Source organism: Lipophrys pholis, assembly GCF_963383615.2.
Source record: "Lipophrys pholis genome assembly, chromosome: 5".
In the NCBI taxonomy this organism is placed as follows: Eukaryota; Metazoa; Chordata; class Actinopteri; order Blenniiformes; family Blenniidae; genus Lipophrys; species Lipophrys pholis.
The window spans coordinates 15,720,636-15,746,059 of record NC_137628.1 but is presented as its reverse complement, the minus strand read 5'-3'; the positions used below and the strand labels follow the sequence as shown (position 1 = coordinate 15,746,059).

At 42.5% G+C, this 25,424-nt stretch overlaps 1 protein-coding gene across 1 annotated transcript in view; it reads left to right on the top strand.

The window, feature by feature from the left end:
- Nucleotides 1-517: 517 nt before the first annotated feature.
- LOC308109391 (voltage-dependent T-type calcium channel subunit alpha-1H-like) overlaps nt 518-25,424 on the top strand; it is a gene marked incomplete at its 5' end in the record, with an annotated part of 58,919 nt that continues 34,012 nt past the window's right edge. Inside the window, 8 exons of the mRNA XM_080462925.1 lie at nt 518-804; nt 11,526-11,619; nt 11,916-12,049; nt 12,461-12,558; nt 17,452-17,611; nt 19,422-19,734; nt 20,952-21,044; nt 21,205-21,784. Coding sequence (XP_080319051.1) covers nt 518-804; nt 11,526-11,619; nt 11,916-12,049; nt 12,461-12,558; nt 17,452-17,611; nt 19,422-19,734; nt 20,952-21,044; nt 21,205-21,784 — 1,759 coding nt within the window. The remainder of the gene's footprint in view (nt 805-11,525; nt 11,620-11,915; nt 12,050-12,460; nt 12,559-17,451; nt 17,612-19,421; nt 19,735-20,951; nt 21,045-21,204; nt 21,785-25,424) is intronic.

Below are 25,424 nucleotides of genomic sequence, written 5' to 3'. Positions count from 1 at the left end.
AAGTGCTTCCGGTTGCCGGTACTGATCCTGTGTTTGCACCTTCGCACATGTCTGTTCAGACTCTGTTTAGATTTTTTGCAGATTTATGTTTCCTGCACAGAATGGCTGGCTGGCTGTGATTCTTTTTCTTTCTTTCTTTTCTTTCTTTCTTTCTTTCTTTCTTTCTTTGTTTCTTTCTTTCTTTCTTTTTTATTTTTTTTTTAAGTTTGCTTATTATTACACAGAAAGAGAGAAAAAGACTTGCTTTGGTGCTTCTTTGTTTGTGAACAGGTTTCCAGGCTTTCACAGCCACAGTGTACTTCCAGTTTGTTTTGGGAGCTGCAGCATCCGTCACAAGACAAACCAGCAGAAACACGCCCAGTTACACATACATACACACATAAATATGCATTTATATTTTCCTGTGTCCTGAACAGTCTGCCAATGACCCCCCCCCCCCCCCCCCCCCCCCCCCCCCCCCCCCCCCCCCCCCCCCACCCATGCCCTCTTTTAGGTTCAGGCTGTTCACAGCACGGCTATGACGGGCATCCAGGAGCCAGACCTGCATGAGCAGCACAGAGGACCAACGCAGGAGGAGGATGATGAGGAGGAGGAGGGGGAGAAGGTGCATGTGTCAGTTGAGACAGAGGTGAGGGAGCAAGAAGGAGAGGAAGAGGAGGAGGAGGAGGAGGAGGAGGAGGAGGAGGAGGAGGAGGAGGAGGAAAAGGAAGAGCTGCCATACCCCACTCTGGCCCCTGTGGTTCTTTTGGCTCTGACCCAAACCAGCCCACCCCGCTCATGGTGCCTTCGAGCTGTCTGCCACCCATATCCTTCACTGCTGCCAGGACACCTGGAGTCCTGTGAACATGTGCACATATACAAGTACATTTGTGTTTATAATGGGACAGAGACCGTGTGTGTTTGCATTTCAGCTCTGTAGTTCCTCAAAGCTATTATTCACACAAGGCACGTAGCGCCTATATGTTTACTTTATATTTAAACACAGGACAGTATTGTGCATGTCTGTAACTCTGTGTGTGCCAGTATGTGTGTGTGCATGGATATGCATGTTTGGGGGACCTCAGGTATTTCCTTGGACCCATTAGCTGCAGGAAAAGATGGCTAACATTCCTCCTGATTGGAGGTTTCCATAGTGATGAGCCCTAATGAATCTCCAGGGTTACAGTCGCCTGTCAGTTGCATTGTTACTGGCCTCCATTTATACCGCAGGAGTCACAAATAGTAAAGCCTCACGTCACCCTCCCAAACCTCCCTGTGCTTCTGTCTCCATCGACTCACCTCACATTCCCCTCCCTGTCTCTCGCTCTCTGCCTCAGCCTCTATCCAGCGCTGCTGTAGACACCAAGGTGTGAGTGCATGTGGCTGTGTGTGTAGGTGCGTGCTTATCAATAGTGTTTGAGTAGCTATGAATACTCTGAAGCGTGCATAAACGTCAGCAACACCTCAGGGATTTTGTTGAGACTCTCCAAATTGAATATTTCCCACAGGTTATGACTGGATGTGTGCTCATCTGTGCGTGTGCACGTGTTTCTGTTGCATGTGTGCGTGTGTCGCCACGCGTTTGTCAGTGCACGTCTGCGGGTATTTGCCACCGTCAGCACTCTGTGTACTCCATGAAATATAAATACATAATTGCTGAATAAATAAAATGAACACCAAGAGGAAAAGAAGAATGAAGAAACTACCAATGCTGTGAGCCACGCTCCCCTGTAGCCTGCTGGGCTGTTAACATGGTCGCATCAAGGAACATTCTTAACTCACTGTACCTACTGTACTGTAACAGCACAACTTGTGGGAGGGCCGTGCGAGTCCCTGTTTACCTTTGTGACAAACACGGAAGCATCAGTGTGCTCTTTACATACTGTTGCAGAGCTGCTGTCTCTTCATATGGTGTTTTACTACCGGCTGTCAACTTTGAAAAAGCTTTCATTTTCAAAGTTATTATTTCTCTTCACTCCTATTTACTGGAGGAGAAGTGCCTTGTGAGAATAGCATGAAATCTACATTGACTTCTTTAACAGCAGTACATAAATATAACCTTACCTTGATAGAGCTGGCCGCATGCTGTTAGTTGTCAGCTTTTTTTTTAACGGCCTCTTTATCAGTTCACAAGTCTGTTTTTTGTAAGTGCCCATTAGATCCATATTATAGAGCATTTTATTCGTCAACGAACTGCTATAAGCTGAGCCTAGTGAGCGAATGAGCCTTTAGATCTTGCTTAGCCAAAGTGGGGGTGATGTTGTGAATAGCCCAGAGGGCATTATCTAAATATAGTGGTCAGTAAAAAAACAACATGATTACAAAACATGAAATAGTATTAATTACCATAAAATTTAATTAAACTTAGGATTTGTACAAATTATTCATAAAGTTTGACAGTAGCCCTTTGTATTAGTTGGTACCCTTGAAGCGACCCCTGACAATTTAGCTAGTATGTCACATCAACAGTACAATAAGATAGGAGACAATTAAAGCTACTGCATGAGTTACTTTAGCAAAGAGAGCACTTTTTTGGTTGAAGTAAGTCATGAAGTAACATTTATTGAAGAAATAACAGCTACAGTACTAATTGTCATCACTGGTTGTCAGTGAATGACTAAATAAATAAAATTAACACCAAGAGGAAAAGAAGAATAAAGAGACCACAAATGCTGTGAACTGAGGATCCTCCGCATCCTGCTGGGCTGTTAACATGGTCGCATCCCTCAATACTGTTCACTCATTGTGTCAGCACTAAGATACTGGACACACACACACACACACACACACACACACACACACACACACACACACACACACACACACACATGCACACACACACACACACACGCACACACGAGCAAGTGAATGCCCTCACACAAACGAGGGAATCTCCTACAGAGAGGCTCTTTAGAGGAATCACCTGGTTGCTTGGCAACAGCGTAGCTCTGCCCCAACGGCCCGGTTACTTCCGCCTGTAGGATTTGTTTGTTTTCTTTGGAGTCTTTTCGCCTGTATTTCCTCTTTCTGTTTGAGTGTCGTGCTGCGCGCTTTCCGACAAGTGTCTTGTGTTCGCCTGTATCATTTGGCTGTACATGCACAAAGTACATTATGCATGTGAATGTAATTAGTGTGTGATTTCAGACTCTGTGTGTGTGTGTGTGTGTGTGTGTGTGTGTGTGTGTGTGTGTGTGTGTGTGTGTGTGTGTGTGTGTGTGTGTGTGTGTGTGAGAGTGAGTGAGTGTGTGTGTGAGTGATCTGCGGGGGAAGTAATGTGGGTGGACGTTGTTCGACAGGGACATAAATAAGTAAGCGCGGTGGGCAATCCCCAAGAGCTGAAAGTCCCATTTTTCCAGAGGTGAGCCCTCCTTCCTTCCTTTCTTGGTTGTTTTTTTTTGCACTCAGTACATATTACAAATTAATTTCCTATCTCCTTACTTCCCTTTTCCTCTTCTCAGAAAAATGGTCAAGCTCCCCTGAGCTATGTTTACAATATACTGTATATCTCGTAACTTTTTAGCCGATCTCACCATTTCTCTACCTTGGAACAGAAACAAGATCGTCTTTAGACATTACATAACATGCTCTTGTATTCCCTCCAAGCTACATTGATTTCTCTTATTCCTGGTTTCCTTGGGAGGTGACGCTAGTTATACTGTAAGTGTGGCTCGAGGAGCCTGCTTTGTGAAGTGCTGAGCTTTCCATGTGGCAGGCGTCCCACTCTTTTAATCTACCGTATGATACACACACACATACACACGCAGACAAACACAAACGCGCATACGCGTGTGTGAAGGTTCAAGGGTGAAGTACATGCACGCACGCACGTACTCACGCACGCACACACACACGGACAGAGGACATAACTTATTCAGCAGTGCATGAAACATTCAGAGCGTTTCCTTTTGTTTAAAGATAAGAAAAGCTGATTCTGTCACTCGTGTACAAGCACCTTTCTTTACATCTCTGTTTTACGCTTTACTTTTGTTTTGTTTAGTTTTTTACTTTCACCCCTATTTCCTGGATACGAGTCCCCATAGTCCCTATTCATCCTGTTCTCTTTTACTGACCAGATTAATTAGGTTGAGGTGTGTGGATGTGTGAGTCTGTTTATGTGTGTGTGTGTGTGTGTGTGTGTGTGTGTGTGTGTGTGTGTGTGTGTGTGTGCGCGTGTGTGCATGTAGGTATGAGAAGGTAATGGCAAAACAGCAATGGATCTGGAGAGTTCTAACTCAAAGTAGGGTAAGCTGTCAGAATCAAATCATTTCAGCCAATTAACATGATTCCTGCAAGTGTTTCCATGGTAACCGACTGTCACACTCCTCAGGGGTGGAGCCACAGCACTTGACAACTTGACTAAGTTGGCCCATCTTCATTACACACACACACACACACACACACACACACACACACACACACACACACACACACACACACACACACACACACACACACACACACACACACCGACTGCACTTTTCCAGCCTAACTGGGTTATATTTAATCAAGTCCGTATGTCTGAGTTCCAGAGTGAATGTGTGCGGCCAAGCAGGAAAGAGCATGAGGAAAGTAGTGAACAGGTTGCTCATTCATACACACTCGTCCCTTTCAAACCATGTATGCTTTAGTTAGACATTCTACATAGACTAACTGTGTTTGATTGTAGCCAGCGGTTTCAGGTAATACCTCCTTTATTAAATGTTCCATGTTACGCAAAATTCACTTTATAATGGTTTTCTAACAGTAATGTTTCCCCATAGCCTGTGTATGAGGCCCCCGAAGTGAAGAAAGTCTGTCATCTCCATCACTTGCTTCCTCCACCTTTTAGCGAATGTGTGTTCATACAGTTGAATCAGAGATTTTCCCTTCATGACGCCAACTGGAGAAATAACCGCTGCCTCTGGTAGTGAATACTCTCTTTGAACCTCTCACAGGTAGATAAGCTCTGCCCTCTAAAAGTACTAGCGTGCTTCATTTTTTTCTCCTTGCATTTCTTCTCCTCGCAATTGCTACTGGAAAACAGACATGATGTAGGCTTAGACAGACACGTTAGCATTTAAAGGTACAGACACAGAAACAACCTGTTCTCAGTAGAGCTCACTAGAGGGACTTTTAGACTGGATGAAATTTAAGACCAGGCCTGGATTTGGAGAAATCCACTTTGAATTCAGTGTAGTAGCACCTCTGACACCGATGTGAAATTGTTGAAAGACTGTATAATACTTTTAAATCTTTACATTCCCACAAGCATTATTGGTGAGCAAATATAGATATCTTCTTCTCATCTGAAATAATTCCCTTGATATACATGTATTTTAATGTATTCAGACAAGTAGACTTACATATACACTTAGTTTTGCACTTAGTTGATTGTTGGCCTTTCTAATATATGACTAAACTGTTGACCAGTTAAAACATTTCTTACTTCGAACTGGATTCCCTAATAATGTCTGAGCTTAGATGTTACTGATGACATAATATGGGGCAGCATGTCTCGGTTGGTAAAGTGATCCTCTCCCAATATGAAGGTTGCAAATTCGATTCCCATCTCTACCTGTCTACACGCCAAAGTGTCCTTGGGCAAGACACTGAACCCCAAACTGCTTGGGTGAATGTAGTGTGAGAATGAGTGGTTGGTGGTCGTTGGTGGTGGTTGGAAGGGCTGATGGCGCAGTTTGGCTGCAAAGCGTCTTTGAGAAAAGCGCTATATAAAACCCATGCATTATATGCATATGTGCCACACAAGAAAACAGTTCAAGTTGCAGAGTTACAGTCTCCCTGCTCTCCAAATATGAGACAGTTTAAAATGCTATATGAAAATATGATTTTCAAAAGGTACGAGGAAGAAGAAGGTGTGGCCAATCATTAGGCTATGTTTAGGGGCAAACGTCTAGTCATTTCTTTTGGTTATTTATATTGTTCGTTTCTTTCCTTACACTGTGGGCTTGTGTGTGGGTATAGGTGTTTATGCCTGTCTGTAGGTATGTATGAATGGACGTGTATGTATATATATTCTATGTGCTGCACAGGACGTGTGTGTGTGTGTGTGTGTGTGTGTGTGTGTGTGTGTGTGTGTGTGTGTGTGTGTGTGTGTGTGTGTGTGTGTGTGTGTGTGTGTGTGTGTGTGTGTATATGTGTGTGTGTGTGTGTGTGTGTGTGTGTGTGTGTGTGTGTGTGTGTGTGTGTGTGTGTGTGTGTGTGTGTGTGTGTGTGTGTGTGTGTAAGAGACTTGTGACAAGGGGTGAGAGTAAATAAGTTTTTACTTCTTCTCACTCCTTTTCGAATACTCATCTGACGATGTTTTTCTTGATTTATTTTATATTATTATTACTGTTATTCATTTATTTATTTATTTGAGAGGAAAACTTTGTTGTTAATTTTCTTTTCTTTTTTTCTTATTGTTTTCGTACCTTATTCGAAATAAACATTTCAATCAATTCAATCAATCAATCAAGTCCATGTTTCCACAAACATGAGTGTATTCACAAAACCTATGTCACTTTTGGGGGGCGCGTTTGCTCAACACCGGTGTTCGGATCCACTGCATCCGTGAGGCTCCCAAGGTGGACCGTTTCTTTCATGGGTGCAATTCCCCCCTGCAGAGATTGCCACAGATTACTGCGCATCGGTTGCTCTTGATTTTGATTTTGTTAACATTCATAGTGTATTGTTCTCTGCACACGGCTGTGTGGTTTCATTACAAAAACAAGCAATAGCGCCCTCCCATGGCCCGTCATACTAATTACATCGCTGTCAGTGTGTCCGCTACTGCGGTGTAAACACAACACTTTTTTAAAAACAGATAAGGTGTTGTCACATGAAATGTCGTGTAAACTGTAGAGTCACTGTCTCAGCGAAGAGTAGCTCGGTTACTGTTTCTCTAAACTCCCCTTTAGAGGAATATCAGCATCTGTCCAAACCAACTCAGTCCACATGACAGCTACATAAAAAGTGTCCAACTAAAGGTATTAAACTTAACTTGTATTGACGGTACCTTTGATGCATTCATGATACCATATGTGGAGTAGTTTCCTTTTTATAAGACCTGTTCTCATATTGGAAGTTTGCTGTTTTGTTGCTTCTTTTTCTCATAGTTCATTAATCTGTTAACATCTAGATGGTAGAGCATCTTCCTCCATCTAACTGATGCGACTTCAGCTGAACTTAATGAGTGAATCAGACTATTCAGTTTAATTCAGTCACCGTCTAGTCCCGATTTGGTGGTGATAAAGTTGCACTAACTCGTAATCACTACTTTTTAAAGAAGTATCTAGTAAGCATTAACACATTTTTTTTATAACTTGTGCGACAGTGCTGATATTACTCTGATTTTATAGGATGTATTGCTGGTCGTGCTTTCTTGCAGATGCAGCATCACTATTAGTCAAATTAGATCATTTTAAAACAGTTTTATGTCGCAAAATAGTTTTGCCCTGGTTGAATTGAGATGTTCATTGGCTATTAAAATGACAGGTTTGACAAGGCCTTAATGAAAACAACTTCTTCAACAGTGTTTAAATCTCTCTGGTTTGGTGATGAACACAAGGGGGTTAATTGTATCTCATTATTCCCTGTAGTGTCTCAGATGCAGGAAGCCCAGCGATCAGCTTCGCCATTGAGCCATCCTTCTCTTTCTGACTGTTTTGAGTATTTTAGCTGGTAATTTCAGAAAAATATATCCTGATGCTTGAGAAGTGACAAATCTTTTAGGTAGAAAGCAGAACAGAAGAACAACAAGTCATTCTCAGATGGGATCAGGCCGGGACGCCGTCCATTTGCCTTTTCTGGACAATTAATATTTTTTGTTACTTCTCAGTCAAACCCACAAAGTTTGGAGTCCTACCAAAATCATTAATATTCATCCTTTAAGTGTCCATGGATGTTGGTACCAACTTTTATGGCACTCCACTTCAACAGCTTTTAATTTATTTCTGTCTGAATCACAGATGCGAATCAATCAAACGACCATTTGACTTTGCCTTCTATAGCGCTCTGCTGCTCGCAAGTCTAATAAAAAAAAATCTACCAGTACTTACAACAATCTATCCACTCTGCATTAAGTAAATGTTAATAGGATGTTAATAAATGGGCTCTTTTGGGAGCTCCTCCATAATTTAATTGATCAAATGGGCTCAAAGACAAAGCAGGTGTCATACGAAGGGAGGGTATACACCAGCCAAATGTGTTTTTACAACCAGGAACACCAGAAGATTTTTTTCCCTAATGGTATATAATTGATCTGTAATGCCGTGAGTTACAGCTTCTAACCTTTTATAAAGGGTGCCCCATGAGACAGAGGTACCACTGAGGAAAATCTAAGACCTTCTCTGTATGCGGACGGCCTGTGTCCCCACAGATGATCCTTTTAAGTTAATGAACGTTTCACATGAAAATGTTCCAACACGCTGGCCTTAGCATGTGTACGGCTGCCAAGGGTGCAGGATGATGCCAAAAAGATCAGCGTGATGTGATCTGATGTGATTTATAATGTCTGCCTGACCTTTTCTACCTGTGTTGGCACTCGAGGAGAGAAGAGTTCAGGGGAGAATGGGAGGGAGGAGCTCAGGAGAGGAGGGCGAGGAGGGGAGAGGAGGTGGCTCTTGGAGAGGCTGGATGAATGTGAAGATGAGAGGATGAGGCAATTAGGGAGAGACGACAAAGCGTGGAAGCCACGCAACACTTGCACTTGTTTACACTTAAAAGCTTGAATCGCCAGGGTCTTAGGCTCTCTCATCCTTTTGTTCTGCGCCCCTTTTTTCACTTAAACATCAAACTGTTGTTTTCACCTCATCTCTATTTGCCCCCCCGTTTTCCCACTCACCCGATCTATTATCTCTATCACTCACCCTGTCGGTCTGTATGCTTCTCTGTATCCCCCACAATGTTAATTATTGAGTGTAGTTGTAGTTCATCTGTAGGCTGAGACTCAGGTTTCTGACAGAGACGAGAACTCTACCCAGGGGCAGTCATATATGGGGATGGTAAGAAACAGACCGGGGAGGGCGCCGAGCAAAGGAGTCTCTTCTGAGGAGGAAGGAGTGTGTGTGTGGGTATATGGCAAAAACGATGTGCAAGAAGTGATATGGGATGAAGATGGGAAATTATGCTGCACTATATAAAGGAAGCGGGAGAGACGGAGAGCAGGAGGAGCAAAGCAAAGAGAAAAATAATTGGGCCAAAGAGAGGGGAAAAATGGCTGTAGAGGAAAATGAGAGATGATAGAGGGAAAGGTTGAGTGTGAGGGTGGGGAGTTGGTGGGGTGGTGGGCAACGTAGGGAGTGAAACAGAGGAGAGGACGTTCCCTCAGTGTTTCGTCGCTGATGTTGAATGATGTGCCAACCGTGGAAATACTCCCATCTCATCCATCACTCACACCTTGACCCTGCCCCGTCGCTTGTTTAACTCTCTCTCCATATCTCTCTCTCTCTCTCTCTCTCTCTCTTTCTCTTTCTCTTTCTCTCTCTCTCTCTCTCTCTCTCTCTCTCTCTCTCTCTCTCTCTCTCTCTCTCTCTCTCTCTCTCTCTCTCACACACACTCACATGTGCAGGCGGTCTTCATTTAAGATACTGTAACTCTTACAGATGGTACAGGATTAAAAGCATCCTCCTCAAGCTTTGAAGGAAATGAGGGATGCTTCAGCAGGAGCTCTGCTGAGGGACACTGTATTCTGTTGTGTGTGTGTGTGTGTGTGTGTGTGTGTGTGTGTGTGTGTGTGTGTGTGTGTGTGTGTGTGTGTGTGTGTGTGTGTGTGTGTGTGTGTGTGTGTGTGTGTGTGTGTGTGTTTGTGTGTGGGTGGGTGTGTGTGCATGTTTGTCGGTGTGTATTAATTGTGTTTTCCAGTCCAGACAGGATGCAAGCGGATCTTGAAACTCAGAAGTCAGTTCCCACGGTGAGATGGGGGTTCCCATGGCAACCGCAGCAAAGGGAGGACACTGGATTACCCTCACTCTGTCTCTCGCTCCCTCTTTCCTTCATTTCCTTCTCTCTCTCTCTCTCTCTCTGTCTCTCTCTCTCTCTCTCTCTCTCTCTCTCTCTCTCTCTCTCTCTCTCTCTCTCTCTCTCGCTCACTCGCTCGCTTTGTCTCAAGGGTGATAAAGGATTGTACTCTCATTAATTTTTCCGCCCTTTCGAGAGCAAAGTGTCCAGGAAGGGGACTCTGTGTGTACGCCTGTGTGTATGTGCACACACACGTGTGGGTGTGTGTCCATGCTCCAGGCTTTGTTATGCATGCGTCCTTGGCTCTTCAATGCTCTCCTGTCATCCATTCAGCAGTTTTCACATGCGCGCTGTTGTGCATGTGTGCCCGCATTTGTGGAAATCCAACACGCTGTTTCCCTTTAACTGTCTACTTCAAACTATTTCCCCCCCTTTTTAAACCTCGCTGCTTTTCACTTGTGATACATGCTCTTTTCCTGATTTGACAGCTCGCAAGAAACACAGATGCTCAGAAACACACCATACACAAGTTTACACTCAGACTGACTTCAGATGTCTCACTGGCTCTTTCATGGTAGCTCACTGCCTTTTGTAGTTGTGAATATTAAACATGTCAAAATGTCTCGTCAGAAGTTGCACTCGTAAATGAAAGCTGACACATTTAAGCTTATTATTGCAACTTCCTGGCCTGATGAAAAAAAAAGTTGTTTTTTTTAGGTTAGCACACTCAGTTCTATGAGGGTAAATTTGATTTTAAGCTGCGAGGCACAGTATTACAGTGCATCCAGCTCTCAGACAGATACATTGCAAGTTCAGTCTGGTGATATTTTGTACACTGCAAGATAGACATGACTGGACCTTTAAATTGGACTCGTCAGCTACCTCAGGATTTCCTCTGGGTTGTTATAGACATCCCAATCGGCTGGATGCTTAAGGGAGATGGACTGCAGGAAAAACTCCAGTAAATGAGAGGAGGAAGATAATGGATGCAGATGATTCTGTGCAGGGCAAAAAGGGTCACTGAATGGTGTGATGAGTATGAAAATGATGTGAATCATATGCTTCAGCCTTCCAAGGCTTCAACTGGACACTATGGGGAAGATCTGTTACCATCAGCCTATCATCACTGGATTGTAATCCAAACTACCAATGAACTGATATCTTTGTGAATAATGTGGGTTTTCTTTCTACAGTAGAGCCTTAAACAACTCAAAATTCACAACAACATGACAAGTAAGACTGAAGCTGTTGTGGCAGCATGTGATGTCCAAACCTCTTAACACCCAGTGAACTCTGAAGGATGCAAAGCATATTTGTTTCCAATGATATTTTAAAAAGCTTGGAATTAAATTTGCTGTGTGCCAACATCTTGACAAGTGTCAGCCCAGGAAGTCTAATTTTGGAAAAGTGAGGGAGACCGAGGTGAAGGCGAAACCGAACGAGCAGACAGTAATCGCCTTATCTTTCTGGCACATAGCGATTGAGCGACATAGGTGTCAGTCAACCTGCAGAACGAAAAGTTTACAACCCAGCTTTTTGCTATGTTGGATTCCATTGCTGTGCATTCTAACTGCTGTGAAATTGTTGAACCTTCCTTAACCTCGTGTCACATGGTTTGAGCGTGTTAGCATTCTGGCCATCCTGCTGAACTGTGTGACCCTCGGGATGTTCCAGCCGTGTGACCACACCCCCTTCCTGCTGCAGGTAACACGCACACACACGCACACACACACACACACACACACACACTCACACACAAACACACACACACACACACACACACACACACACACACACACACACACACACACACACACACACACACACGCATCTGGAATTACAAACTAATTATGTTCAGCTGTGTGACTTTATTATCAAGAGTCTGAGAAGTTTTTGCTTTAATTTCTTTCCCCCACTTAATCAGTTTACACTAATCCTCTGGGTGTGCGTATATCTGTGTGTGCCCATGTGTGTGTCTGTGTGTGTGTCTCTGCATGCAGGCTCTGGATGATGGGATCTTTGTGTTTTTCGCTGGAGAAATGGTGGTGAAGATGGTGGCTCTGGGGGTCATAGGTCAGAGTGGTTACCTAGGCGACACATGGAACAGATTGGATTTCTTCATTGTTGTTGTGGGGTGAGTGTTTGACGGGTGCACACACCCGCGTGCGCAAAACACATGCCTGTCTGACATTAAATATGAGCCAAAAGTGTGTTTGCATGTGTGTGTTTTGTGTGAAGCTTAGACACGTGTTTAATGCCAGTTAAATGTCAAGCGTGTGTGTGTGTGTGTGTGTGCGCGCGCGCCAGTGCTTCGATGCACCCGAAAAAGTGTGTGTGTGTGCGTGTCTGTGTGTCTGTAGCTTTACAGAATGACAATCGTATCATTCGGTCCTGAGAGACAAGGACCTCGGTGATTGGTATTTAAAAGGCTATGTATCCCGGGGACTGCGTTCATGCCGGATTCCCAGAAGATGTTTAGGGTTTGCCAAGGTCAGACCGATCAGGATGCCCATGACACCACAGTGGCTTTCCCTCTCTCCTGCAGAATGCTGGAGTACTCGCTGGACGGGCACAACGTCAGTCTATCAGCCATCCGAACTGTTCGGGTTCTCCGCCCACTGCGAGCCATCAACAGAGTTCCCAGTGAGTTTCTCCCCTTCATGTTCATCCCACTGATGCTCAGGACATTCATTTATATTGGTGTACTCTTCACAGCTCAATGTATTGCAAACAGGGAAGAATGTACCCATTCTCTAGTCTATGTATCCTTCCTTTGTTTTGTGTTGTTTGTGTTGCAGTAAGGAAATCTATCTTACTTGGCCCACTGATTGAAAAAAAGCATGTCAAACACATTTTTTTACTGTATAGTTCATAATAGAAGAGCACCCCCCCCCCCTTTTCAAAGTTGTGGAGTGCACGAAGAAAGAACAAACCTCACTACTTCATAAAATATGATATTTTGCAGTAGGTGCCAAAATGCAGAAACAACAGTCAATTACATGTTCCCTCAAATTGTTTTAATTCTTAATGCTGCTCTGCCTGCAGCTGGGGGAGCAGCTCTCCTCTCCCAGCTGCTGGAAGCTGGGCGTACGGCCCGCCTTGCGGGGCCCTAATCCCTCCGTGTTGCGGAGGTCTCTCACACCGTCGTGTTGAAGGCAAGTCAACGGAGGGGGCCGGGTTAGCGGCAGCGCCTCTGGACGTGCCCTGGGCCCGTCTCGCAGACATTTTATTCTTAACACTGTCTTTCAGGACTGCCACAGCAAATCTGTCCTTGTTGTATTCTTCAACAGCACAAAATATAACTTTCACTGTGGCTTGCACTGGCGCACTCTGCGACACTTACGATGTATCAAGATTTTTCTTAAATTTCTCAAATATTGTTTTTATGATATAGCTTTTTGCATTAAAATATTAGTTTTATATTTTCCTCAAATTTGATATTTGAAAAATACAATATGATGCCAGTATAGGTTTCTGTGATGAAATATTAGTATTAAGCGTTGTTACGTTTCCCTATTTCTTGTCTAGTCTGCATCACCTCCTGCAGCCTCTCTCGCTCAGAGCATACCTGCACGCACTGCCTGCTTATGTCAAGTTAGATTTGATCTAATCTACATGAAAGCTGAAATGAGAAATGACCTGATGACATAACATGAAAACAAAGTTCAAAGCAAAAGAAATGACTTATTTTCAACAACTTTTGTTCAGACAATTGAATATACATGTAATAAATTAATTTGACTGTCATCACTTAAACTTACATGCTATACTGCACAGCCTTTGTTTTGCCTCACATTAGGTATGTATTGTTTTGTATTGTAAAATGTATACAATAAATCTAATAGTTTGCACATAAGTGCAAACTCGATATTGCATTGACCCACACGTGGAAGCTGATCTACTAGCAGGGTCACAGAGACACAAAAAACAACAGACACAATCAATAAAGCCCGTTTTCCTTCATGAATATGGAACAACATCTAGTGTTCCTACCAGATCAATTATACAGAGAAGAGAGAGAGGCGACAGTAAGAGGTGTTTCTTGGCTCCCCACGACTTGAATTTGTGGACTCCATAACAAGATATTGTGTTGTTGTATCACCTCCGAGATTTGGCCATCTTTTCTTTATCTCGTTTGTTTAACTCTCCTTTTTCTTTTTGACTTTAATATAGACCAGCTCACAGATTGTTGTTTTTTTTTTTTTTTGCTGAATTCAGATTTACTTTTTCTAAGGCTCTGATTTGTTTAATAACTTTTTTCAAAACTAACGTCCAACTCCAGAGTATCACTTCGCGTTGTGTGTAGGTGGGGGCGCAGCACGCAGCACTCCATGGCATACGCCAGCGAACAAACACAGACGCAAAACCGTTGTCACTCCATCGTTGTTGCGTAAACAGCATGCAAACCTCCCATTTGAATACTGTGTTATTCTTAGTTTATCAGACATGCAATATGAATGCAATTTGAAGGTGCAATCTTTTTGCATGAACAGACAATTTGGCACGCTTCATGCTGGATGTTAATTTATCAGTTGATCCATAGAAACACTTTATTTCTGACTAAAGCTCATTTGAGCTTCACTTCATTCCACTTGCATGTTACTCACATTAGTTGTACCTGAGCACTGAGGTGCTTCTGTGGCTTTTCTCTGTGGACTTTGCATGTTTCTTTGTGTGTGTCATGGGTTTTCTCCAGTTACTCTGCTCTGGTATGTGTAGCTCTGTTTGCCCCGGGATAGGGTGGTTACCCTGCAGTCATACATATAGGCAGTGAGAATCAGCTTCTGATCGTCAGGACTAAATTGGATAAAGCAGAACCATAAATTGATAGATGGATCGAACTTAACTTATTTCTTATTCCTTATTCTAAAATCCACACAAAGGCACGTTATAAAAGGGAGGAACACTGGCCTCTCTGGTCTTTTCACAAACCACCTCCTGATTGTAAATAATACAGTGATGTCAAGTTTGACAAAAAAAAAAAAAAAGTGCTGACTCGGGCAGGTGAAGAGCGGAGGCCTATCCTGACTTGCAGCAGGTCAAAGATCATAAAGAGAAGAAAGAAAAGAAAACTTTTAATGTTCACGCTGTGAAAACGGCTTGTGTGAACAGGTCACCGACCCGACTGCGGTCCAAGCGGTGGAATGTTTGACTTGCTGAACATCAGATTAGAGGCATGAACCCAAAGAGAGAAGCATGAAGTGGCTTCAGCGCAGGCAACACATCAGCAGAAAAGAAACCAAGAGTTTGCTGATGCCTGTACTTTGAAGACTTCAGAAAGCCTCTGAAGAAAATATTAAATATGATGACTGTGCGAGAGTTGTCCAATCAACTGTCTCTGCATATTAATTAGACCGGTTCTTCGCCTGTTCATCACATGCGGAAATATGGTCGGCTGAAAGTCAGCATCCTCATTAGTTACAGCCCCGACAATAAAAAATGCATCACCATCCTTATGCTTTCATGCTACACTGTAAGTCTCTCTTCATTTCTGGAACTTATCAAGGTGCATATCAGTTAAAACCTGAACGTGAACAATTCAGGACACAATGAACACAGTCATGAAAATCTCATGTTGCTCTTAACTCACCACACAAAGTGGCCAACCAACTTTATATATTTATATTTCACTACGCTCTGTGACCTTGGCAAGCTCAGAGTATGTTCTTGTAAAAATGTTGTGCGTTTGAAGGAGCCAGAATTCGAAAAGCGGTCTGCAGGAGAGGTTTGGATGTTTGTTCCTCAGTGGAGTGAAGTGGGGGCCAATTATTATTGTTTGAACTCCACTTATTCGCCATCCAACTAACTGCTCTGCTTCAGCTTCGTGCAGAATAGATTAAGATTTTTTTTCTGTCTATAAAATCATTTTTTGTGTCTGATATCAACTAATGATTTACTTAGATGATTTACTTAGTCTTTTTAATGTAGACAGAGCCTCTAATCTGAGCAGAAGAAAGTGCAAAGGAATCGACCTCCATCATGCTCTCTGTGTAGTGAAGTTTATTTGCTCGGATAATCATTGTTTGTTTACGGCCTCTTGGTGTTGATTGTCATCCACTCATTTAAAAAGGGTACAATGTGGACCAGTGTTAGGGCAAACATGGAGAATTAGACACCCTCATTCAATTTAAAAGTTAGCAATGTAACCTAACAAGCTGCTGTAGTTGGAGAAAATCCACACATGCACCTGGAGAACATGCAATTTATTTGAGCAGCAATCTGAGTTGTTAAACATAAGGCCTGCAGGCTATTACAAACCCGCCAGATGGTCCAATCCAGAATGAATTTACACTGGGTAAATGTTCCTCCATCTTATGAACGGCTTTATCCAACTTATCAAGTGGTATTAGAGTCGATCCCACACACATTGACATTCACACCTACTGGCAACTTAGAGGCACCAATTGCTCTCAAATGCATCATTTTGGACTGTGGGAGGGAATCTGAGTGCCCTGAGACCTACTGGAGAGAACATACAATCCCTGCACAGAAAGACCGAAAAGCCTGAACTCAACCATCTCGATCTCGCTGTGAGACCAACCGCTCATGCATCCGAGTGTAAATATGAAAAGTAGAAGTTTAGATAAAGGGGTCATATTATGCAAAATTCAATTTCTAATGGTTTTCCAACTATAATATGCGTCCCCATACCTGGAATGTCGGCCCGGAAGTGAAGAAAGTCTGTCTTCTCCTCCCCTGACTTGTTTAAAAGTTTTAAAAGTGTAAAAGTCTAAATAGAAAATCCTATATAGTGTCATCAGGGGTTTAGCCAATCCCAAACAAGGTAGGTCCTCCCTTTGACCCTCCCACGATTGGGCAGCTCTGGCACATGGCACCACGAGAAGAAGTACTTCGTCCTCTTCCCAAGATGGGCATGTGGGCGGAGACAGTACAGTTCACACAGACACAGCAGATTCTGAATGCAGCTCGTATGATCCAATACTCAAAAGGCTGAAAATCAAGGCAAAGCTAGATTTGGGAAAATAAACTTTGAATACAATGTTTTTGGACCTATGAGACCATGTGAAAGTGTTAAAAAGTTGTATAATATGACCCCTTTAATTGAAGTCATTTCTATTCTCTGCGGTCTAACACGACATTGAAACTCAGAACTGAAAAGTAAATGTCAGCAATACCTGTTGTAATGCAGCATTGAAAGCAAGTCAGTTTATGGTTAGTGAACTTGTGTAAGCATGAAGGCCTTGTATAAATTCAAGTTTGTGAAACAATTTGTCAAATCTTCAGCCCCAGAAAGCACCGCGCTTTTAACAACATTATTATGGAGGGAAACACATTTGCAACACTGGGAGACAGTACTTTAAAACTAAGCTAAAAGCATGAAGTTTTTATTATCGATGGGTTATAATAGGCTTCATACTGCTGTGGCTGTCTGTAGACTGAACAAACACACCTGTGTCCTAAACCGGTATACTGATTTAATGTTGCTCTTTTTGGTTATATTAATATGTATATTTTGTGTGTGTGTGTGTGTGTGTGTGTGTGTGTGTGTGTGTGTGTGTGTGTGTATTTTCGCAGGTATGCGCATTCTAGTGACCCTCCTGCTCGACACACTTCCAATGCTGGGCAACGTGTTGGCCCTGTGCTTCTTTGTCTTCTTCATCTTCGGCATTGTCGGCGTACAACTCTGGGCGGGTTTACTGAGAAACCGCTGTTTCATGGGAGATGATGTCAAAATGTGAGTTACTATAGTAACAGACAGATGTCACAACAAAGGGGTGTACCAGCCTCATTACTCTGAACGCCGTGTCAAAACTTTGCTTGCAACTGATTAGCTCCTTTCACCCGGCTATTATTTCTAAGCGAGGATCGATAGCGCAGATAGTCTGATCTTGTTTGTACTCTAATCAGCTCCGTCTTGGAGGCAGCAAATGTGTCTCCTTCTGGACCCTTTAAGCATCAGAGATCACAAATCAAGGGATTAAGACGGCTAAATAAATTTAGCGTGCCGTTACTCAGGGGTTGACTCCCAGTGGCCATTTCCAGAGGAAAACCTTCTGCCGCTGCTTCACTGTCCCTCTGATTCTCTTCCCGTATGGTCCTGCATGTCATGCTCGATCACTGATGCCGGTACACTATCACTCTCCCTCCCAGCTCGGGCTCATGTGTTCACAAGCCTGGTCGCATAATATCACATAATAGTCTCACCCTCTGACCTCACATCTGCTCATCTGACCCACTTACTTGTAGGTAATAATCACAGATGTGCTGTGTTGGGTTGTTGCTGTTCTACATCAGCCAGATGTGAGGAATCAGTGGCTTAAAATGAATGTGCACTTTTAACTAAACTAATATTAGCAAGCGAGGTAAACAAAACAAGTCCTTCTCTGTTGTCACTTTGGAGGCAGCAGCATAGTCACAGGTCAGTTTGTTGCACTTCCAGAGGCTCAATCAGCATTGGCGAATTCCCATGAACTAGAGAGCAGAAACTTTTTCCGTTCTTTGACTTTGTCAAACGAGGCGTAGGTCTGGGATTGCAGCTATTTTATATTTGCATACCCCAGATGTAGCAGCAAAGGCAATATCATACACCAGTTTATTCAGAACTCACCCATCCCTACATTTTCTGTTTGGCTGTAGCAATTTAGAAAAAAAAAATTTCTCCTTCATAAACAACCAAATTGACCTTCCTTAATAAGAAGCGAGGTAGCAGCAGCTCTCCCCTGTGACCTCTTTCTACACCGCAGATGATTGATTGCTTATCTTTCCTCTGCACCCTCCCTCTGTTTCATTCTTTTCCCTTCATCTATATTTCTCTCTCTGTTTCCTCATTTCCTTCTTCAGCACCCTTGTGTATCTTACACTGTCTTTCTGTTTCTCTTCCAGAAAACAGACCTTTAACAAATTGATTTATCTCTCTGAGAATCGACTTTACTCGACTACATCCAGAAACTCGCTCTTTGTACACGGGGTTCATTCCATATTTGGCCTCCTTGAAGCTTGAGGCTTTTTATGTCGTTAGTCAGTCTGACTAACAAGTATTATCTGTGTCGCAGAAGCCTAACAAAGCGTGTTTCTTCGGCCATTGTCCAAAATTAATTTGTGAAATTAAAAAGAAAACATCAATGAGCCGTAATAAATACTAAAGCGCCTTCATATTGCCTTTGCATAATCGGTGCGGCATATCATAAATACCCACTGCCACGCCAAATATCCATTCATTTGCAGGTTAGAATAGTTGTCGTGGAATGCAGATTTTATTTGTGTTTTAGTAACATTTGTTGGAAACCTCAGTGCTCTATATTTTTGTGGGACATTTTTGACTTGATGAGGACAACAGTGTCTGGGGGCTCAGAGCCACAGACAAGGCAGGGGAATTGTCAAAGCACAATGTTTTTTTTTTTGTTTTTTTTCTTAGTTTTCTTTAAAGAAACTAATTTGAGGTACAAATCTAATAATCAACACTGTTTAAAGTCTGTGATACAAATGTATGTCCAGTGTAAATTGAAACACTGCAACACTTGTTTTGGGGTTTTATTCTCTTCCAGGAGATATAACATATCCTTTCTGAACGGCTACTATCGACCCGATGGCACAGACGACCACCCGTTTATCTGCTCTATGGAAAGAGAAAACGGGATGCTTCGGTGCTCCGACGTGCCTCGCCGCCGTGTAGGCAGGACTCCCTGCGTCCTCGGTGCGGAGGACGCCAATCAAGAGACAGGACTCAGAGTGGATGAGCCAGTGTCCTGTGTGAACTGGTATCAGTATTACAACGAGTGTCGGGCCGGAGAGATAAACCCGCACAAAGGAGCTATTAACTTTGATAACATTGGATATGCATGGATTGCCATTTTTCAGGTAAGCAGCAGGATTTATATATATATCTTTAAATTATCAAAGGTGCATTGTTTATATTGTTTCAATCAAGAGTATACAGAAAACACATAATATTTCCCCCCTTATTTGAGTAAAGTTGCACTAATATTCTGGGGTTCATCCACCTTTTTGATTCAGTTTAGTTTGGTATAGAGCCAGGAACAGCGCAGTCATCTTAAGGCACTTTTAGAGAGAAAAGTCCAACTATTTCACATGAGCAAGCATAGGCGACGGCTTAAAGGGAAAACTCCCTTTTATCAGGAAGAAACCTGCAGAACCAGACAGCGGTAGAGACTTTCCAGTCGGGGTTTGGGGATAGAAAGCGAGAAAAGGTTAGGACGGAGACAGAGAGCATTAAGCAAACAAACAGATTTTCGTGAGAAGGCAAACTAATCCACTTGCTGAGTGTGTGATATGAGGCTTCAGTTGCCATGGTAATCCTAAATGTTTATTATTTTGCTGCCTTCACTATCCAAAAATTTGCATGAGCTTGCACTTTTTTAGAAGTAACATATTGTGGTGGGGGAGCATCAGAATTACTCCATAGAAATACACATTTTAAGGAATTATGATCACATTTCTTTTGTTCTTGCTCATAAGATCTTTAGTGTTTATGCATTTTGCTCTTAGCATAATTCTCATATTGTGGTTTTCGTTGTTTTACCTGGTGTATGTTTCCAGCTGCAAGCTGTCAATATAGGCTAAACACATATAGTGTTGTAACTTTTTAACCACAAGAGGGTGTAATGAGTCATTACAGCATCCAGTATGTCCTTTGTCAGAAACAGTAGCAAAGATTAATCCAACTCAGATCTGGCTAAAGTTCGAGACAACTGGCGGCCTGATCTACTAAAATGTGTAAAAACAAGGACAAATCTAATTTCCAAGCAAACAGGCACGTTATCAATACTAACAGCTTAATGCACAAAAAGCCCTCATTTGAAAACTCAGAATTGTGCGTGATGTCACTCTAGGTGCTTCTCTTACGTGAGTCACCTGCAAAAAAACTAAAATCTATTAATTGAATATCTCGAGAAATGATACCCTAAGTAGACTGCGGGCAGACTGGAGGCTTAACAACATCAATTCACAACAGTGGCATTACAGAGACGTTACATATTGTACCTTTAATGGTTACCCTGAAATGTCCGTGAGGCATCACAGAGACTCTCATTAATATGTTGCCTGTTTCCACTCAGGTAATTACCCTCGAAGGTTGGGTAGACATCATGTACTATGTCATGGATGCTCATTCCTTCTACAACTTCATCTACTTCATTTTCCTCATTATTGTGAGTACACACACACACACACACACACACACACACACACACACACACCCACACACACACACACACGGACACACATACACATACACACACACACACACGTAAACGAAAACATGTCCACTTCGCTAAACAACTAGTTTACACACTGTGTCTTTCTGACCAGGTGGGCTCCTTCTTCATGATCAACCTGTGCCTGGTTGTCATAGCAACCCAGTTTTCCGAGACGAAGCAAAGAGAGCACGCCTTAATGAAATCAGAGCAGCGCGCTCGCCATCTCCACCAATCAGCTTCCACGTTGGCCAGTGACAGCCAACCAGGAAGCTGCTACGAGGAGATCATCCGCTACCTGGCTCACCTGGTCCGTAAGGCGTGGCGCCGGCTGTCCCGCCTCTACGCTCAATTACGCACGCGCTTTCACTGCACGTGTGCGTGCAGGAAAGACCAAGGTGTTGGATCTGTCCGGGGGAGCAGCACGGGCGAGATGAATGGACTTGCACACCGGCACTCGGGCCACGCCCCCAACAATGTGTCACACCTTCAGCAGCTTTATCATCATCATCACCAGCACCATCACCAGCCTCATCAGCCCCAGGCTGAGCCAGCTGTCAGTAATGGGGGAAACGGTTTTAATTATCCCTTCATATCACCTCTCTTCAGTCACCTGGATGCAAAGGACCGGCGTGAGAAGAGGCATGTTGCCACAGAGACCATCAACAGACTGCCACAGCTGGTGCTGGAGCATGGTAAGAGTGATGGAGTGTGTGTGTGTGTGTGTGTGTGAGTGCCAAGGTTACAGGTTCGCACCCTGAGTTTTACCGAGGAGGAAAGCCACATCAGCACCATTGATTGTTTCATGAAGAAGTGTTTCAATGTGCATCTATTTGTAAGCCTTTGTGGGTGACACCTTTAGGCCAGAGGCATTATCTTTTCTGCTCGGCTGTCCATAAATGCCAGTGTTGATGACCTGATATCTCCTGAGTCCTTCAGGGGATTTTGTTTGAAGTCACCTCAAATGATCTGGTTAGATTTTCATGGTCAAAGCATCACAAACAAGAAAATATTCACTGTTACCAGAGTCATTAAAGAAGCGGAGTCTTCAAGAATACAGATATTAGTAATGCTAGGAGTGTCATCAGTGGAGTCGGGAGTAAAGAAGTGAGTAGATGTAGAGTTTTGAGGTGCAGGTAAACAAAAGGAATATCAAGCAAACTGAAAAGGTGTGTCAGGCAGGAGGGAAGAGGAAACAACTCAAGACAAAAGGTCAAGTAACTTCTATGACTTTAACAGTTTTCACTACATATTCCTGTCAGCCATAGCAGTATAACCACCTGCCTGATATTGCGTTGGTCTCCTCCGTGCAGCCTGATAGACAACAGACTGACATGTGCCTTGTATTCTGAATGTTTTTTTTGTTTTAACTTCTGCAGTAATTTGAGCTTCAGTAGCTTGTCTGTTGGATCAAACCAGATGTGCATGACCCTCTGCTGGTTTCTTCCCTTGAACCACTTTTGATAAATAGCTGCAGTTTTGTAGATGCTCTCACCTAGTTGTCTACTCATCACAATTTGGAGGTGTCACTCTTTACCCTGATCAGTCATAACATTATCACCACCAGCTTAACAGTGTGGAGGCACCACTTCTGCTGCTCGATACTCTACAAATTGCAATGATCTGTGTATTCTTTCAGATCCAGCATTAACTTCTACTGCAGCTACACGATCACACACAGGCCAGCTTTCGATTCCCACATGCATCGATGAGATTTCACAGGTCAGACTGTCTAATAGGTTCAAAGCTTTTCTTACCTTAGACCGCTGCAGACTGGGAATGCCTACCAACAGCTGTCGGTTTTTTTTGTCGTCTTGCTCTCGCAATTTGGAAATTGTCAACTTGCTTGAATGCTCAGGCTTGCCCATTTGTCTGCCTCCAGCACATCATCTTTGAGGTCAAACGTTCACATGCTGGCTAATTGATCCTAATCACTGACACATAATGATCAATGTCAGTCGCTTCACCTGTCCGTGGTCATAATGTTATGGCTGATCACTGTATATGAATTGTACGGACAACCTTCGTTTCTGTGGTGTAATTGTCACTGTGATTATATAAGCTTATTTATATTTCAGTTTTTTATATTCGCTCTGAGCGTACTCGACAACACAGACCGTCCCTGTGGGTCTGAGTCATTTATAGCTGCAAGGGCAAGCCTCTGTCCCCAAAGACACAGCAGCTGATTGTTATGAATATTAGGATGAATTAAAATAGATAAATAAAAAACAGCAGCTTGTATATCAGAGAGGAAATGACAGTGACACACTCGGCTGGTTGGGTTTTGGTGGTTGTCCAGTTGTTGAGCAGCGAACAAAGTCCAGCGATGCTGCGCTGCCCCACTGTGCACTGACACAGAGATGAAAAGGGAACCTGTTGCAGAGAAACCTCATTAACAAGAGGTGTTCTGCTTATGCAAAGAAATAAATCTGTTTAAATGAGGTACTTGCTCGCCACCAAACTGTTCTATGAACTGACAAGGTAATAACGTTTATAAGTTAATAATAATTGCTGTCCTTCAGGCAGTGAATGCCACAGTCGTTTTGATAACGCTTATATTTCCGTTGTGAAAATCTTAATTTTTAATACTAAATCAACTTTTTTTCATTACTTTGGGTCTGACCTTCAGTTGAATTTGAATGGGCAGATCTCTTTTCTGATGCATTGAACTGTGTATCGACAGCTCAATTTATCAGACTATTGCAATTTTAGATGCAATAAAGGCAAGTTTAATTTTGCCTTCTTTTGTGAATGAATCATGACAAAACAGAAAAGGTTCTGCTTGCTTGATTCTGCACAAATCACAGCAGGTGAAGTGCATTAATACTGCAACCAGCCAGGCCAATACAGATTTGTAGATTTCATACATGATAAAGCTCAATGGTGTTGTAAACTCAATCCATGAGTGGGACAACAAAACACTATAACACCATCGAGGAAGTCAAATAAAAGATCAACACTAAAATGAACCTCTCTGTTAAAGTATGAAGTGTCCAAACATAATTGATCCAAAACACTCCTCAAAGTTTTACACACTTTTATAGCCACACATCCACCTTGTGCCTTGTATGTTTGATTCCCTGAAATGTCAGAGGGAGCGATACAAGGCAGATAATCATAAAAATGACCTAAAACAAGATACTGGTAGCTCTTTCCACAATATTCTTTGGACTACGTCCGATAGCACTGCAGATCCAAAAGCCTTGGAATACAATGTTTCTTTATTATGTTGCCGCACTGTGCAGAAGTGCTCATGAGGAGAAGCTCAAAGCATTATGAGAAAAAAAAACCCCAAACATTCAAGAAAGCCTAAGCAGCGTGTGTTTGTTGAGATATTGTCAGATTTTGCTAATTAAACCACATACTGTTTTTGTTCTGAAAACATTGACAACTGTGTTATTCAACAACAGAATCCCAGATCTATGGACACATGAAACATATAACACAAATATGCTATGTACTGTATTTCAATACAATGATATTTGGTTAAATATGCAAAGTCAAATTGTTATGTCTTCCTGCTATTTATAATATATCAATATTTTTTCTAATACCTTTTTTTCACCTCATGCACCATCATCTGACAACAATATGTCTTATTAGTCATAATGAAAGAAAAACTTCATATCAATTACTGGAAACACATGCATATGTTTGAAATCATGATTAACATTTATCATCATTATGTGACTGTCATCGTCTTACAATTGTTTAGAAAAAAAATCTGAAAGTTATCAAATATAGTCACTTGCCTATTAAAGGGTTAAAAAGATGCCCGAGTGTCATTTATTAAGATAGTTAAATGGGGGATTTAAAGACCCCTTCTGATTTATGTATCCTTTCATCACTCATTTATTTACAGTATATCACACTGGGAGTGGAAATCAGACTTTCTCACTCAGTGATTAAAGCAGGCCGGGAAAAAGCTCTTCATAATCATTGTATTTTCAAAATTTAAGTTAGTCACAGCTGTAAACTCTCATACATTAAGTGTGTAACTCTACTCTTATGCCACTCTGCTGTTCTTCATCCACAACAACAGAGTTGTTTGTGCGAGTCAATGAAACAGTAGAAGAACTTCCATAAGCTGTAAAAACAACTTTAAAACACAATTTAGTTTAGCATTCCACAATGTGACGGCCATCTTGGAAAAGCATTCCCAGAGTTAACCCTCAGGACACCATCACAAAGGGAGTGGGTCTGGATTACCAAGCCCCGAGGCACCTGGAAAGCAGCTCTACATCTTACTGAGTTCTAAAATGGGTTTCAGTAAAAAAATTATAATTTTTTGTCACGTCGACATGTAGTTTTATTTTATTATGATGTCTTGATGAT